The sequence below is a fragment of the Carassius gibelio genome, chromosome B21 (genome assembly GCF_023724105.1).
Source record: "Carassius gibelio isolate Cgi1373 ecotype wild population from Czech Republic chromosome B21, carGib1.2-hapl.c, whole genome shotgun sequence".
Taxonomy (NCBI): domain Eukaryota; kingdom Metazoa; phylum Chordata; class Actinopteri; order Cypriniformes; family Cyprinidae; genus Carassius; species Carassius gibelio.
Window position 1 is genome coordinate 27,076,689 of NC_068416.1, and position 15,955 is coordinate 27,092,643.

Genomic DNA, 15,955 nt, shown 5'->3' on the forward strand with positions numbered 1-15,955 from the left:
TTTTCATTCTGTGGCAAAAACAAAAGTCAGATTTAAACTCAAAATTACTTTTTTTAATTTATTCTGTGGCTGAAACAAACTTTCATAAAAAATTGTTTCATAGAAGAAGAAACTAATTGTAATTTGAAGATTATATAAATATACGTTTTAAAGCAACGTTCACATTAAGACCAGAGACATTGATAAAAAGTAAACAGCTTGCATGTTGTCTGTCAAAAAAAAAAATCTTAGCTAGAAAATAAATCATTCAGATGAATTCAGGTGATGATGATGATGATGATGATGATGATGGATGTGTGTGTTTGTTCTGGTTTGTCACTGCTGTGTGTTTGTTGTGTTTGTAGATCTATTCTCCCGATCACACCAATAACAGCTTCTCATCCAACCCATCCACTCCTGTGGGATCTCCTCCCTCGCTCACAGGTAACACACGTGTGTGTGTGCGTGTGTGTGTGTGTGTGTGTGTGTCTGTGAGTGTGTGTGTGTGTGTTTGTGTGTCTGTGAGTGTGAGTGTGTGTGTGTGTGTGTGTGTGTCTGTGAGTGTGAGTGTGTGTGTGTGTGTGTGTGTGTGTGTGTGTGTGTGTGTGTGTGTGTGGTTGCACTGATGTCAGTCACCTGATTACTCTCTGTTTACTATACTTTACTTTGCTTAACTATGCAACATATACTGAGGACTGTTATGTGCCACCAAGTTTATTACAGTTAGCTAAAATTAAAACCTCAAAAAAACTTTATTTCAGGTACTTCCCAATATTGTATTTAAAAAAGGTTAAATTAAAACTGAAATAAAAATTAATAAAAACTATATAGAAATATAAAAATATATATAACATTTGTAACTTTAATTTTAAATTGTGAATGTTAAAATGTAACAAAATTTTCACTGAAAATATATGACTTTTGTCAGATAAATACATCATACTGTAATGGAAATGAAATGTCAAGTCTGAAATAAAATATTTATTTTTATTTATTTAGATTTGTATATAAGCCTATTATATTTAAGCCAAGGAAAACAATTTTGTACTAAACTAAAATATTTGTTATGTAAAAAATTAATAAATAGTGGTTGTCAAAGGACCACCCTGTGAATTTTTTTATTTTTTTTTATATAATTTAATCTAATTAGTATTCGTTATTAGTAAGCTATGTAAGCTAATATAATATTTTTATTTACGTAATTCGGATATCTTATTTACTGTTATTATAGCTAATTATAAATGTAAAACTAAATAATATAAAATATAAAAATGATTAAATAATGATTAAAAAAGCTAGTTGCCCAGGCAATTAAAAAAAATGCACAATAAAACATCAAGCTTTAAGTAAAAAATTTTTTTATCAAAACAATTGTAAAATATTAAAAAACAATAGCCTATTAAAATAACAGGTTTTATGCAAATAAAAATAAATCACCTAATATATATATACTGCACACTGCTAAAGCCATTGATTTCAAGTTGAAAATCTATTTATGTTTCATTCTTCATATTTGATTCAATCTCTGAAACACACTTCATCTCAAATCCTGATTAACGACTCATTATTCGCGTCGCTATGGAAACGACCACCACCTAATTGCTATTTCTCCGAGTGCCAAAGTTATTAGACCGACAACCATTAAATGCGCAACCGCAAATTAATATTTAAACTTAAACATGCGAGGGAAGTTTAAGCAACTAATTTAATAATTTTCTCATTGGCGGCGGCGCGGATACATGCAAAATTTATTTGCACATGAATGTGGCTGTAATTATGTGCTAATTAGCATTTGGAAATGAGGTTTAATAATACAGGGAAGCGTCTGAAATGCGTGTTTCTGTAAAGAAGTACCATTTGAAAAAACACAACATAATTAGACGCGCCGTACGTAATGAGCGGATGCCGCAAACGCAAACAGGTGAAGGTCAGGGAGAACTGATGAACGAGCGCCGCTCCTCGCTAATTACCGATGTGAACCGGACACAGCCAACGAGTTTGCATCTTAACTCGGGAATGAAAGAATAACGAGGTGTTATTAGCATGAGGATCGTCACCTATCAAAGGAAGAGCCACCAGCTGATCATCAGATCAAGAAAACAGCTCCTCAAACAGAAGACTGGGTGTTTATTATGTGTTTATTATGATTTATAGGATATGAGGGGAATGCATTAGGCCAGAAGAAAGATTTGACCACATAAACAAGGATAAAAAATGATCAGTCTCTCAAAAATAAAAGCAAAACCATTGTATTCATGAAGCTTCCGGTGAAATTCAATCAAACTGAAATTAAATAAAAAATACAATTTTTAAATTGTTTTATTTCAGCTAGTTGCCAATGCATCATTCCTCATTTTTGATAAAATAAAATAAAATAAAATAAAATAAAATAAAATAAATAATAAATAAAATAAAATTAAATTAAATAAAATGCTATTGCAGACATATTAAAATAAGTTATAAAAATGACAAAAACACAACAAAATTATATAAAAAAATTTTTAAATGTAGAACAAAGTAAAAACTATTTTAAAAAATCGAAAATAAAAAAAATATCAATTGTATTTCAATGCAGGGTTGTTTTAGTATGATTCAGAGACTATTATAGTTTTATCTATTTTTTTCTTAATATTATGAGGTTTTATTAATCACTTTTTATTTTGATATTTTATTTCCATTTTAGTTTGTTTTAGTAATTTTGGCATATGTACACACATATAGATTTTTTTTTTTCATTTAAATTTTTTCATTTTCATTTTAACTAAGTAAAAAATTAGAAACGTTGGCATAACAAATGTATATATTTTATTTTATTTCAAGTAACCGATTTGTGTGTGTGTGTGTGTGAGTGCATGTGATTTACATTGTAGTTTTCGTTAACTATAATAACGTTATAACGTAATAACTTCTACTAATTAGAAGGTATTATACAAATCACAGTCATCTGGTTATTCTGCACTGAACACTGACATTATATTATAGGTAACTAAAACTTAAAAAAAAAAAGTTAAAGTTCAGCTAAAATTCAGTAAAAAAAAAAAAAAAAAAAAAAATCGAATTAAAAGTATTAACCAAGCTGTTTAAATAAGACTTTCCCCTGAAGCTGTTATTTCTCATCATTTGTCAGTGTTGCTGATGGTGATGTTTTGTGTCTTCAGCTGCCAGTTCAGCCGTCTGGTCCAGAAACGGTCAGGGAGCTTCGTCCCCGAGTTACGAGCCGCCGCTTCACTCGCTGGTGAGAGATTCAGACACACAAACACAACTCTGTTCCTACCAGACGAGATCGACACCACACAGACTGAACGAGCAGGTTTGGTGATGCTGGCTGTGTGTCTCTGTCCTGCAGCAGAGTCGTATCGAGGACCGGTTGGAGCGGCTGGACGATGCCATCCATGTGCTGCGCAGTCACGCGGTGGGATCCACAGCGATGCCCGGCGCTCACACAGACATGCACGGACTGATCACTCCGTCTCACTCTCACAACGGAGCCATGGGCGGCCTGAGCGCCGGATACAGCGGCGGACTGCTGCCCTCCAACAGACACTCGCTCATGGTAAGAGCCGCTGACCTCTGACCTCTGAGCTCCCGCCGTCTGGAGCCACTTCCTGCGGAGAGTCAGGCATCTCTCTGTGTCTAGATCAGTCTGTTTGGGTCGACCCATCATGTGTGCAGCGCCACCTAGTTATGATACTTAAAAACTACAATCATCGAAATAATAATTAGAACTGAAACCATAAAAAAACACTGTGTAAATATATTTTAACTGAAAAAAAAAAATATTTAAAAAGTGTAATCAAACTTTATTTCAGCTAGTTGACAGGGCAGCATTTTTTTTCATTTTAGTATTTAAATAAAAATGTATAAATAGAAATCAATTATTAAAAAAAAAAAAAAAAACGATATGGACATATAATTCTAAAAGAATTTAAATAAATAAATAAAACATTGCATAATATTTCAGCTAGTTATCAAGGAAACAATTATAATTTCTCATTTATTATAACTTGATGTTAAAATTACTAAAACCTAAATAAGAATTAATTAAAAAATATATTATTTTGTTTTATTTTTGAAAAATGTTACTCGAAATTACATATTAACTTATTTTAGATTGAATAAAAATATTAAGATTTTTTAAGTAAAATCTTTAAAACAAATCGATCAAAAAGACATTTAAAAATATGACATTTTAATTTTTCAAGGAGGTTTAAAGGAATTTATTCGATATTTCAATGAAACAGTTTAATCTTGTTAACTTGATGTGTTAAAATATGTAAAAGTGAAATAAAAATGAAAACTGATACAGTTTGTATTATTATTATAAAGAAATGTAAAACCATAAAAAATTGTTACTTGAAATTAAATAAATGATTATTCCCAAGGAAACATTTCTTTTTTTGGTTTTGATGAAAAATTATAACAATAAATAAATAAAATATATATTAAAAAAATATATAAAAATAAAAATGAATAGACATTTCAGAATTTCAAGTAGTTTTTTTATTATTTCAGGAGACATTTTTATTTATATAACTGAAATAAAAATTAGTTATATACAATATGATTTTTATTGTTTAGCTGTTTAATTTTACTGCAAAAAAAGTACATAAACACACAGCAAAATTATTAAAACATGACGTCACTGATGTGGTCCTGTGATGTCTAAGTGTTATTAGTTCAGGTTGGAGCAGAGCATTGTGGGTAGTGATGTTGGCTCTCCTCTGACTGTAAGTTAAGCAGCACAGAACTAAATATAGGAAACAACAGAGCGAGGGGGAGAACAAGACTTCAAAAGAAAGATGCTGGTAATATTTTCCACATTTAAGACTTGAAAACAATCCATAAAGCTTCGAACAGCTGGAGAGAATAAAGAACAGAGAGAGAATACATGAAGAAAAGAAGATATAATGCACGTCCGACACACATACACGTTATTGCATGCACATTTATACATAAACCATTTCTGATGTGCTTATGTCTTTTCATGTAGTCATCAGAACATGAATTGCATTAAAATGCATAAAAATGGCACTGAACTATTGAAAATGAATGTTTCGCAAAGGCACATGCACCTTAAGGAAATGCAAAAGTGTAAAAACGTACACTTTTTAGGGTACTGGTCGCTCAAAAGTGGCTGTTAAAAGAGTAAAAATTCAGACTGATGTGTTTCTGATGAAGTGCTCTTTGTAAGGTCGAGTTATGTACATGTTTCCAGTGTTAACGAGCTGTTTTAATGACATGTCAGGCGTGGGTTTGCTCATGCGTTTGATTGGACGAGCTCCGCTGTGGACGAGGTCCTGAATCTCTGCTCAGTGTCACACTGACACTGCTGTTTATTTATTCACTTGCACCAGTGTGTGTGTGTGTGTGTGTGTGTGTGTGTGTTTGGATTGTAATACATTCACACCTCACACACAGATTAGTGTTGTGAAAGGGACAGTTCACCAAAAATGTAGCATTCTGTTGCGGTGTTATTTTAGCAATCTTTGATATACTATTGCAGTTTTTGTTAATATTTTGAAATATATTTTATTGTATTTAATTTATATACTGTTCAATATTAATTTTCATTTCAGTTAAGTAATTTTGTTGAGTGTTTTTTTTAATTTTAGTAAAACATTTACAATTTTTATTGAGTTTTTGCTAATTTCATTAGTTTTTTTAATATGTATATATAATTTTGATCAAGTTTTCACTTTAATAAAGTTTTAGTCATTTTGTCAATTTTATCAGTTTTAGTTTTTAATATATATTCATCATTTTTATTGAGTTCTAAATAAAAGTTTTAGTAATTTTTTATGGTTTCTTTGGCATTTTAATCATTTAAAAATATTGTTATATCATTTCCAACGAGTTTTGTTAATTTAATTAGTTTTTTGTTTTTTAAATATGTATATATGGTTATTTTTAATTTATTATAATTTTTTTAACAAATTTTTTTAACAAAATATAATGAGAAATATTGCATTGGCAACTAGTTGAAATGAGAAAGTTTAAATATTTTATTATATTTCAATTACTTTATTTTATTGAATAAAAACTATAGTTTAGTTTTAGTTAACGATAATAACCCGGTTCAGTCATAATTTTCTCATCCTCATTTATTTCACGTCTATGGCTCTTTTACTTTCTGTGGCAAACAGAAGAAGATGTTTAGCTGAATGCTGCTGCTGCTTCGGTGGAAGTGAAGGCTAGGGTCATGAGAAGTGAATGAGTGAACAGCTGGATGAGATCTGCTGCTGAGCTCATGCTGGAAACAGGTGCTCACATGATTAGAGAGACACAAACACACACAAACTGGCTGTTACATGATACGTCTAGTGTAGTATGGGAACTTCAGCGAGCACAGATTCACCAAAGTGTGCAGGAGACCTTCCTTTCCCAGTATCACAAATGAATAGTTCAGCAGAATTAAGTGATATTCATCTTTGAGTTTGGAGTTCCATCAAGTTTGATTCTCAATCCTTCATATGAATCATTCTTATAACTCACTCTCTGTTATTATATTATGCGAATGTATTCCCAATTTTTTTTTATAGACTTTCTTAAACTAAGATGCAAAATGTAATAAGATTGATTTTGATAAATTTTTTATAAAATGCATAATGTGCATTTTTACTTCGTAACTAAATGTATCTTAATTTAAGAATAAGTAGAAATTTTTTTTGGGAAGCAAAACAAAAATAAAAAGTTTTTATTGCTTTCCCATGGTAGCTTTTTAATATACTGTAAGTGCATTTAGTTTTATTACACTAGCAGACTTGTTTATACATAAAATGTACACAAAATACACTCTAATTAAAGGTAACTGTTATGAAGTGCTGTAAACTAGTAAGTATTTTTGTAATTTTCTAGTTAAATCTATTATTTTATTTGAAAAGCAGCTCTGCGTAAGATATTAAGACAAGGAAAAATCTGCGACAAAATGATTTACGGAAAATGAAAGATTACTGCCATAAACAGGAAATTTCCAGTCAAAATGTATAGAAATCAAATTAAAACTAGAGGCATTTATTTGAGAGGCAGCTGTGCATATTAAGATATTATGACTTCTTGTCCTACTTAGTTTTTTATATTTTGTTTATTGCACCAGCTAATTATTTCACTAGTTTTTAGCTTGTTTATACTTAAAACAGAGAAAATTTGCCAGTGTAATGAGACAAAACACACTATTATTAAAGATAACATTTCGGTTATGTATGTAACCCTCATTCCCTGATGGAGGGAACGCAGACATAATGTTATGATGACATTAAGGGTCTTACTTGGGAGCCCGAATCCTTTCTGATTAAGAGAAAATGGCAATGAAATTTAGCTAGTGGACTTTGCATGCTGAGCCACTCCCCGTGCAGACGGGTATAAATAGGCAACAGGTGCATCCACTCATCAAGTTTTATGCCATGGAGCCGAGAACTTGTCCCTGGCAACCAGCGATTGTTCGAGGTAGTGGCACGGGGACATAAAGTCTCCGTTCCCTCCATAAGGCAATGAGAGTTACGTACATAAACGAGACATTCCCTATCTGTCCGTCACTTTGAGTTATGTCGTAACGACATTAGGGGTCCATGGAAAGCACCACAGCCTGCCCCCGTCACAACTCTATGACGTTGCAAGTGTTGACAAGCTGCAGCGTGTCAGACAGGTGCTATGCAAAAGTCCTAACCTTCCCAATGCCCCAGTGCAAATTCACTGACCATAGCACACGAAGGGACCAAAAGGTGAGTACATCGCTGCTGTTCCTTCCACGGAAAATAACTTCTAAAGGGAAGGGATTTCGACCTTCATGAAAGGTGCTTCATGCCTTTCCTGTTTGTTGTTTACTTCTTGACAGTAACGATAGGGAAGAAGTGTGCTATGGAGGCCACATCCTACTCGAAGGGAGATATCATGTGGAGACACTAATATGGACTGACCCCAGCCTGGGGCAGTACTACATATGGAATGGGACTCTGAGGCTGGTCTTACCTGAGAGTAGAGAGGAACCACTGCCAGCTTTTCCTGACAGAATGAGTTCAAGCTAACACCGATACTGGGCCTGGCATCAGACTGCTCCACCGACTCTGACTGCCGGGGTTCTGGAGGATACTCAACCAGGGTTCGCCTTCCAGCGTACTTGACTGGGAGAGAAAGACTGTCCAATCCTGTGTGAGCAAAACTTGTGCAATAAGTGTGACACTGGCCTGGTCCTTCCCGCCAATTACCTATTACCCAACACTCGGGAAGAAGCCAGCTTGACGCGGAAATTAAATTCTTGCAAAGGTGTTCGGTGTCACCCAGCTCAACACCTGCGTGGAGACAGCCTTCCCTTTCTGCTGAGCTTTCTGCATCTGAAGCTCAGGAGGTGGTCCACGTATATATACAAAGTGCTCTTACAGGACACAGCAACACTAGGGCTGGGGCTGCCTTCTCCGGGGGCAGTGCCCACAAGTTCACCTCCTGATTCCGGAAAGGCTAGGTAGGAGCCTTGGGTCTAAGGACAACGTGAAAGTAGGTAGGCCACTGTCACACATCCTTGGAAGTCCCTGTCCCAATTGAGCCGGTCAGTAGAGAGATCCCAGGAGGGCACCAGGGGTGGCCTAGGAGGATTCAACCTTCTACCGACATCACCTAAACAAAGATGGAGGCACCCAACATGACAACGACATGCCGACACTTGTTCTAAGGGCACTCAGGACAAAGCAAAGTGTACCGCGGCACCGTGCCCATCTCTGGACTCGGGAGTGTAACCAGTGCTGAAGTGGTCTCATATGAAGCAATAAGAGCAGCGTGACTGTGGCTGCGGATACCATATGCTCTGGATCCTCTGAAAGTGTTTTAGCGGTATGACCGTCCTGCCTCTTGACTGGGCACACTTGTTGGTGAGACGTGCCATCATACTCACTGAATCTAACTTGACACAGAGAAAAGAGATTGTCTGCACAGGGGAGAGCTCGCTCTTTTCCAAATTGACCTGAAGCTAGATCACCAGGTCCTTTGTAAAGACACAGGGGGACAGGGACAGCTTGAAAGGGAAACCCTGTAATGCCATGCCCAACCCTTGAACGCAAACCAAAGGAAGCTCCCACTCTAAACCTCAGATCACCCAAAGCACCAGTCGATGGTCCTCTGCTCGTGGAAGAGAAACCAAGATGGGTGGTGACAGAAGGTGCCTTTCTGCTCTCCTTGAGGAGAGAGAGGCACGATCCCAGTGCTGTCATGGACATACACTCACATGAACCATCCACAAACGCATCGTCAGTGTGTTGGAAGCCCAGAGACTGAAGATGACGATCGTGGCTGTCAGTAGAAGATGACCAAACCCAAGAGAACACGGTTGGAGCAAAATCTTTAAAAAGTTGTGAGCCGACGGTGATCAGAAGCTGCTCTTTTAGATTAAACACCAGGGGAATCGCTGAGTTAACAGGGACACCGCTGAATGTGTCGTAACGCGTCCCCGAACAGCCTCTTCTTTCAGCACACGAGAGAATTCGCCTGGTAAATGTCGAGTTTCCTTCATTCACTTGGGTCTGAAGCAAGAATCTGATGAGTGGATGCACCTGTCGCTTATTTATGCGACCCGTATGCACTGGGAGTGGCTCAACATGCAAAATCCACTAGCCAAATTGCATTGGGGTTTTGTCTTAATCAGAGAGGATTTGGGATCCCAAGTAAGACCCTTAATGTCATCACAACATAACTCAGAGTCACAGACATAGATAACTGATAGAAACTAATGAATATGTGTTGTATTTTCAAGTCAAATGTTTTAAAATCATTGATATTACGTTACTTTCATTCACTGCATCTTTTAATATAAGTGCATTTTATTTTACTGCACTGGAAAATTATTGAACGTATTTATACTCGTATCTTCTTAAGTACTTTAAATGACTTGAAGGAGTGTGTGTTTCACACTAAATGGGTTTCAGGGCGACTGGAGACTCAGGTGAGGTTTGTAACTGAGTGAAGCCTGAAAAAATGCTGTTTAGGGCCACAGAGACGCACAAACAGCCAGCCATGACTACAACACAGGAAACAGCGCGTAATTACGCCTGTTAGTGTGTGTGTGTGTGTGTGTGTGTGTGTGTGTGTGTCTGGGACTCACAAAGACGCACTATTCGCTGCTCAGACGCCCCTCTCCCATTGCCGTGGAAACGCAGACATACAGAGAGCGCTTTGTCATCACACTTTTCCACACACACACACACACACACACACACACACACACACACAGTGTTCATCAGCTCTCCGGTGCCCCCTACAGCTACAGATCATCCAGCAGATCTTCAGTCTCTTATTCATCAGAAACACAAATGCTCATCTGATGAAGCCTGTGTAAAGTGCAAAAACATCTTTTAGTGAAACTATTTTTACATTTATTTAATGTATTTGCATTTTAAATGCTCTTAAACCTGGTATTAAGTGAAGCATAAATTATATAATAATTATGTTATTATTTTACAACATTATATATTATTATCATTTTATTATATTGTTTTAGTTGTTGTTAGCTTTAAATATTTAATGAAATGTGCAACATTGTTGAACTCCAGTGCGTTGGAAGTGTTTTTTTTTTTCTTTCATGAAATTAGAAATCATACTGGATCCTGTAAACTTGTGAGAAGACATGAGAACCAGAGCAGTGTGTGTGTGTGTGTGTGTGCGTGCGTGCGTGTGTGTGTGTGTGTGTGCTGTAGATTCATGAAATCATGGGAAAGAAATAATCAGAGTTTGTCTAGAAGTCGTGCTGACAGAAAGCAGATGTCACTGTCAGTGACACACACACACACACACACACACACACACACACACACACACACACACACACACTATATTAACAAACATATTTAAACCCATTTCTGAATTGTTTTTATCATTCTTGGAGTTTCAGAGAGGAGTGACAATGATAGTCAAGTATGCATTCAACACCCAACTTATTGATATTTTAACTTCTTGTTTTTATTTTTATTATTTATACATTTTTCCTTTAATATTATTGTAATATTGTTTATTTAATTTACTTTAATATTTTATTGTTTCTTTTATTTTTGTCTGTAATATTTTTACTTTATATTTGTTATTTACATTTTGTTTATTTTAAGCTTTGACTCATTTTTTTATATCTGTATTATTTTTCGTTTATTAGAGTTTTCTTAAACATTTTTATTTAATGTATTTTTTCAATCATAAAGTGCTCTAAATCTGGTGATCTGAGTTTCTCTGACAGTGTTTCAGTGTTTGATCTGATTGTCTAAAGCAAGTTCCCGTCCCTCTGACCCCGTCGCCCCATAATTCCGGCCGTGACCCCGTGACCTCTGTATGTACAGGTTTTAATGCGGATGCTAAATACAGTATTGTGTTGAGAATCCGCCTCATCGTCTCACGCAGGAAGCTGGTTTGTTCAGTACAGAGGAATGTTTCCTGCGCTCGTTTCTCTGCAGGATATTCTTGTTCCAGCTTTTGTTTGGACTGAAGCAGTTTATTTTTAGAAATGTTACCCTGTCACTCTATTGTTTGGCCATTTGATGGATGGATATTTGATTGGGCCTGTAACCTTGAAATCACACACAGATAAACACATAATTAAACATGCATTTATAAAAATAAATATAGAAATATATCATACATAAATAAATTTTGATAACTATATATTTTTTTTTGTCTTGAATAGTTGTCAATATTCTAATTTAAATTTGTAAATTTTATTTAGTTTTTCTTTTAATACGTATAATATTTTTAATTTTCAATAATAAAATTTTTAGATTTTTATCTAATTAATTTGTTATTGTAATAAAAAAATCATAGTGTATTGTTTATTTTATGCTCATATTTGGTTAATTTATTAATTTTTTATTTGTTTTATTTTATTTAATATTAAATTTTTTATACTTTATAATTTATTGTCTATTTTCGTGAGTCAGAAAAATAAACTTAATTCAAAAAGAAAAAATCAAAATCGAAATCGAACACTCCCTTAGTTTTAATAAATCAGAAAATGAGTTTTAATATCTTCAGTCATTTTGCTTCTCAAGTATATGCCTCTTGAGTTTTTCAGCACTGCACTATTATTATGAATTAGTGCAACAATCGTTAGAAAGAAGGAGATGTTTCTAGACTCGGAGCATCTGTGTAGAAATAAATCATCTTAATTCAGTAGAGTCACCAGGAAGCAATTTTCTCTCTTTCTTTGAAAGCGCTTTGCTAATTTGGCCTTGTTTTTTGTAGTTCAGAGGAATTTGCTAAAAGCCAGGTCTGGTGTTCTTGTCACAGATGTCACGAAATCCTGGACCACCCTGGAGTACCTCCTCAGAGCCGGTCTCTCCAGATCCTCCCTAAAATACCATAATCTGTGCTTTCATACCATTTCTTTTTCCTTTAGATGCATATCTCTACTCATATTTTCAGGATCATGTCCACACATTAAACAGGCTGGTTTTGCTGCTGTCCCTTTGAAGTCTTTATGTAAATGACCTCTGTTATGATCAGGTCATTTACATAGTTGGAGTAAATGTGGGCGGTCCTAGTGGGTGTTGGTGTGAATGTGGGCGGTCTTATGTTAATGAGTTCGTAGTTGTGATGTCTGTGATGGTGATTTCTGAATTAATTTGTTGTTTAGTTTCCATGAAAGTGAAATGAGCATCGAAATCTGTATAATAAAGCAGAAACATGAGATGAAAATGAGAAATATTGCCTCAGCAGCTAGCTGAAATAAGTACTAAAATGACTAAAGTGGAATAAATATAAAGTTACGTTTAAATATAAACAATTATAAAGACAAAAATGGTTACATACAATAGGAATATTCCCAAAACTTTGTTGAAATCTTTTAAAAAATGCAAATGCAAATGATTGGGTGGTGATGTGTACATGTGGGCGGTCTTATGTTAATGAGCTGATTGTTGTGATGTCATAATCATGATGTTTTCTAAACATCAAACCTTTATATCAAAATAAAAAAGTCATTTAAAACACTCTAAAAGGAAAATATATGATATCAGATGCCATATAAAGACATATGTTATTGTATATATATATATATTATTGTGTGTTAAACATTAAGATCCAAACGAGTCTGTTAGAACAGATAAAACACTTAAAACCACTGTTTCTGTGTTCTGCTGCCACTTTTCATGAGATCAATTTTCATATTCTTAACCATTCTGTGTGTGTGTGTGTGTGTGTGTGTGTGTGTGTGTTGTCAGCTGCTGTCAGTAGGCCGTCTGGTCCTCATCTTTCTCCTCACACACACACAGCTTCACAAAAGAGCTCTGTGGCAAATAAACACCATCAGTCTTCTAAGGTCTCGGTTAACGACTAACCCTTAATTAACTACAAGACTGAGAGACTGCAGGAACTCCAGCAGAACCAGTTTCCCACAATCACTCGGCCAAAAACCAGCATCCTGTCATCATTTACTGCTAAACACCATTGTCCTTCTCGCTGAACGCGAAAGAGAACGTTTAGCAGAATGTCCAGACTCATCTTTACCATACAATGAGGCAGACGTGCATTAAAATTAAGTATTAAATATTTAAAGTGCATTATAGTGCATGGAGCAGTGTTGTTATTGGAAAATCATTAAATTGTTCAATTAAATTAAATAGAAATGTCGTGCAACTGAAATAATAAATAATCAATTAATAAATGAAGGCTTAATTGAAATGAAAAAAAAAAGATTAAAATAATACAGAAATATTGGCTGAAAAAACTAAATAGAAATATTAACTTGGCATAATAACTGAAAATGTTGAAGTACTAAAACTGCGAAAACAATAAGAATAAGAAAACTGAAATATAAAAAATTATTAAATCTAATTAGAATTGCAAAAAAAAAATAAACTAATAAAATGCAATTGAAAATTAGTAGATTAAAAACTCAAACGAAAAATTTAAATATAGCCTTGGCATCTAACTGGACATAAGATGAAGTATTAAAATTACTAAAACTGAAATAAAAAAGTTCTATAGAAATATTTAAATAAAATGGAAAAAATGAAATATAAATAATAAATGAAAAACAAAAACCAGAAAATATAAAATGTTGCCTCGGCAAATAAATGATATATGTATAAGTATTAAAATTAATAAAACTAAAATAGAAAATAAAGCTAAAAAAAAAATTTAATAATAAAAAGCATTAAAAACTATTAGGAACATGAAAACAGATTTTTTTAAAAAAAATAAAAGCTTATTTAAAATAGAAATCAATAATAATATGACTAATATTAACACCGATGTAGGCTACAATTCTAATATTTTTACAGGAATTTAGTTTGTACTTTTCTTCCCTGATAGAAATGGTCTACTTTTGTGTTTCTTTGGTGAAAACATGAGGAATGAGATGAGTCTGAGTGAATAGTGATGGAACTGTGTAATATTTTGGGTGAATTCCCACCAAATCACGATTCATAAAATCCTCCAGCACATGTTAATTAATAAATTATTTTAATAAATTTACAAAACCTTTCTATTCTCTTAGCTCCGTTGAACCACTTTTTATTTATTTTACCATATTAAAATCATCAGAATATCCCATCAGTTCCTGTGTGACAGTGATTCACTTTCTGCTTTTAAACAGAAAGCCTTTATTTAATATCTCCTTCCGCTCTCCTTCCGTCTCTCTGTGACATTTTCTGATATTTGCATGAAGCCGTCGGGAGACAACGGCGTCAGCGGCTTAACCAGAATTACAGAGAGAGAGACGATTGTGTCCTTAAAACAAAAACAGAGCGAGAGGGAAGCAAACTTGTGCCAAATCACAATTCCTGCTGGATGTGTGTACTGTCGGGGGAATTAGGGAGCCCACAATTAAGCATATGGGCATTAAGATAATTGTCAGTTGTGTTGGCGAACGTGATGGCAGACAGATGGACCAGACTCAGCCCGCTCTCCGCTCGGCACCATGGGACATTACTTTGGATTTTACCTGCCTGAATAAATTCACAGTGTTTTCACCAGAAGAGGAAGAAGAAAGATTAGAGAGAGAGAGAGAGAGAGAGAGAGTTTGGCTGTGCTCACAGACTAAACACTGTTTCTGAAGTGTGTGTTGTGTATAGTTTGTGAATTTTGATGACATGCAGTAATGTATTTGGTCAAATGTGGAGTATACAGTACAAGAAACATGCTGTGCATGCATGCAAAACACAAACTATATATATATATTTTTTTTATTATTATTATTATTATTATTATTATTTAAGTATTTTAAATATTTTTTATTAATACCTCTTTCTTGAAAATATTTTTTTTCAATAAATGATCATTTATTTTTTTTTGTTTTTATTAATATTTTTATTTAGACTTAAAAATTGTAAAAAGAGATTTTACATTTATAAATGGTCATTTTTAACTTTTCGTTTTGTATTTTTATCTCTTGACTGATTACATTTTTGTTTTAAATGTATTCCTATTTTTTCATTAATATTTAAAAAATAGAATACATTTTGTTATTAATAAATAATCATTAGAATTTTTATTACTTATATTTTTGTCTTTTGTTACTAATATAATAATACATTTTTCTTACATATAAATTATTATTTTCAACTTTTTATTTTAATTGTATTTTTTCTTTTTTCTTGACTAGTTAATTTGTATAATGTTTTATCTTTCCATTAATATTAAGAAAAAATTTTTTATTATTTGCATTTTTGTCTTTCTTAATTCTTATTCCATTTTTATTTATATTATTTATATTTGAAAAATATTTTTTTGAGTAATTATATTTATACATTTATATATATATATATATATATATATATATATGTGTGTGTGTGTGTGTGTGTGTGTGTTTAATCTTTAATCTTTAATCTCTTTCTATTATCTTTAAATGTAATTTAACTTGTCATTTAACCAAAACCTTGATTCACTTTGGAAGTGGCATGCTGCGTGCATTGCATTATGGCATACATTATTCTGCACAATGTGGATTATATATTATATTTTACTCCATGCATGTGGAAAATGAGTGTAATGCAGGATCTGGAGTGCAGACTGC

At 33.7% G+C, this 15,955-nt stretch overlaps 1 protein-coding gene across 16 annotated transcripts in view; it reads left to right on the plus strand.

The window, feature by feature from the left end:
* Positions 1–15,955, plus strand: part of LOC127986079 (transcription factor 4) — a 149,627-nt gene that overhangs the window by 120,508 nt on the left and 13,164 nt on the right. For 15 of the 16 annotated variants that reach the window (XM_052588284.1, XM_052588278.1, XM_052588279.1 and 12 more), the window contains 3 exons: positions 345–423; positions 3,138–3,214; positions 3,326–3,532. In XM_052588284.1, the coding sequence (XP_052444244.1) occupies positions 345–423; positions 3,138–3,214; positions 3,326–3,532 (363 nt within the window). The remainder of the gene's footprint in view (positions 1–344; positions 424–3,137; positions 3,215–3,325; positions 3,533–15,955) is intronic. The other variant, XM_052588280.1, reaches the window with a different exon arrangement.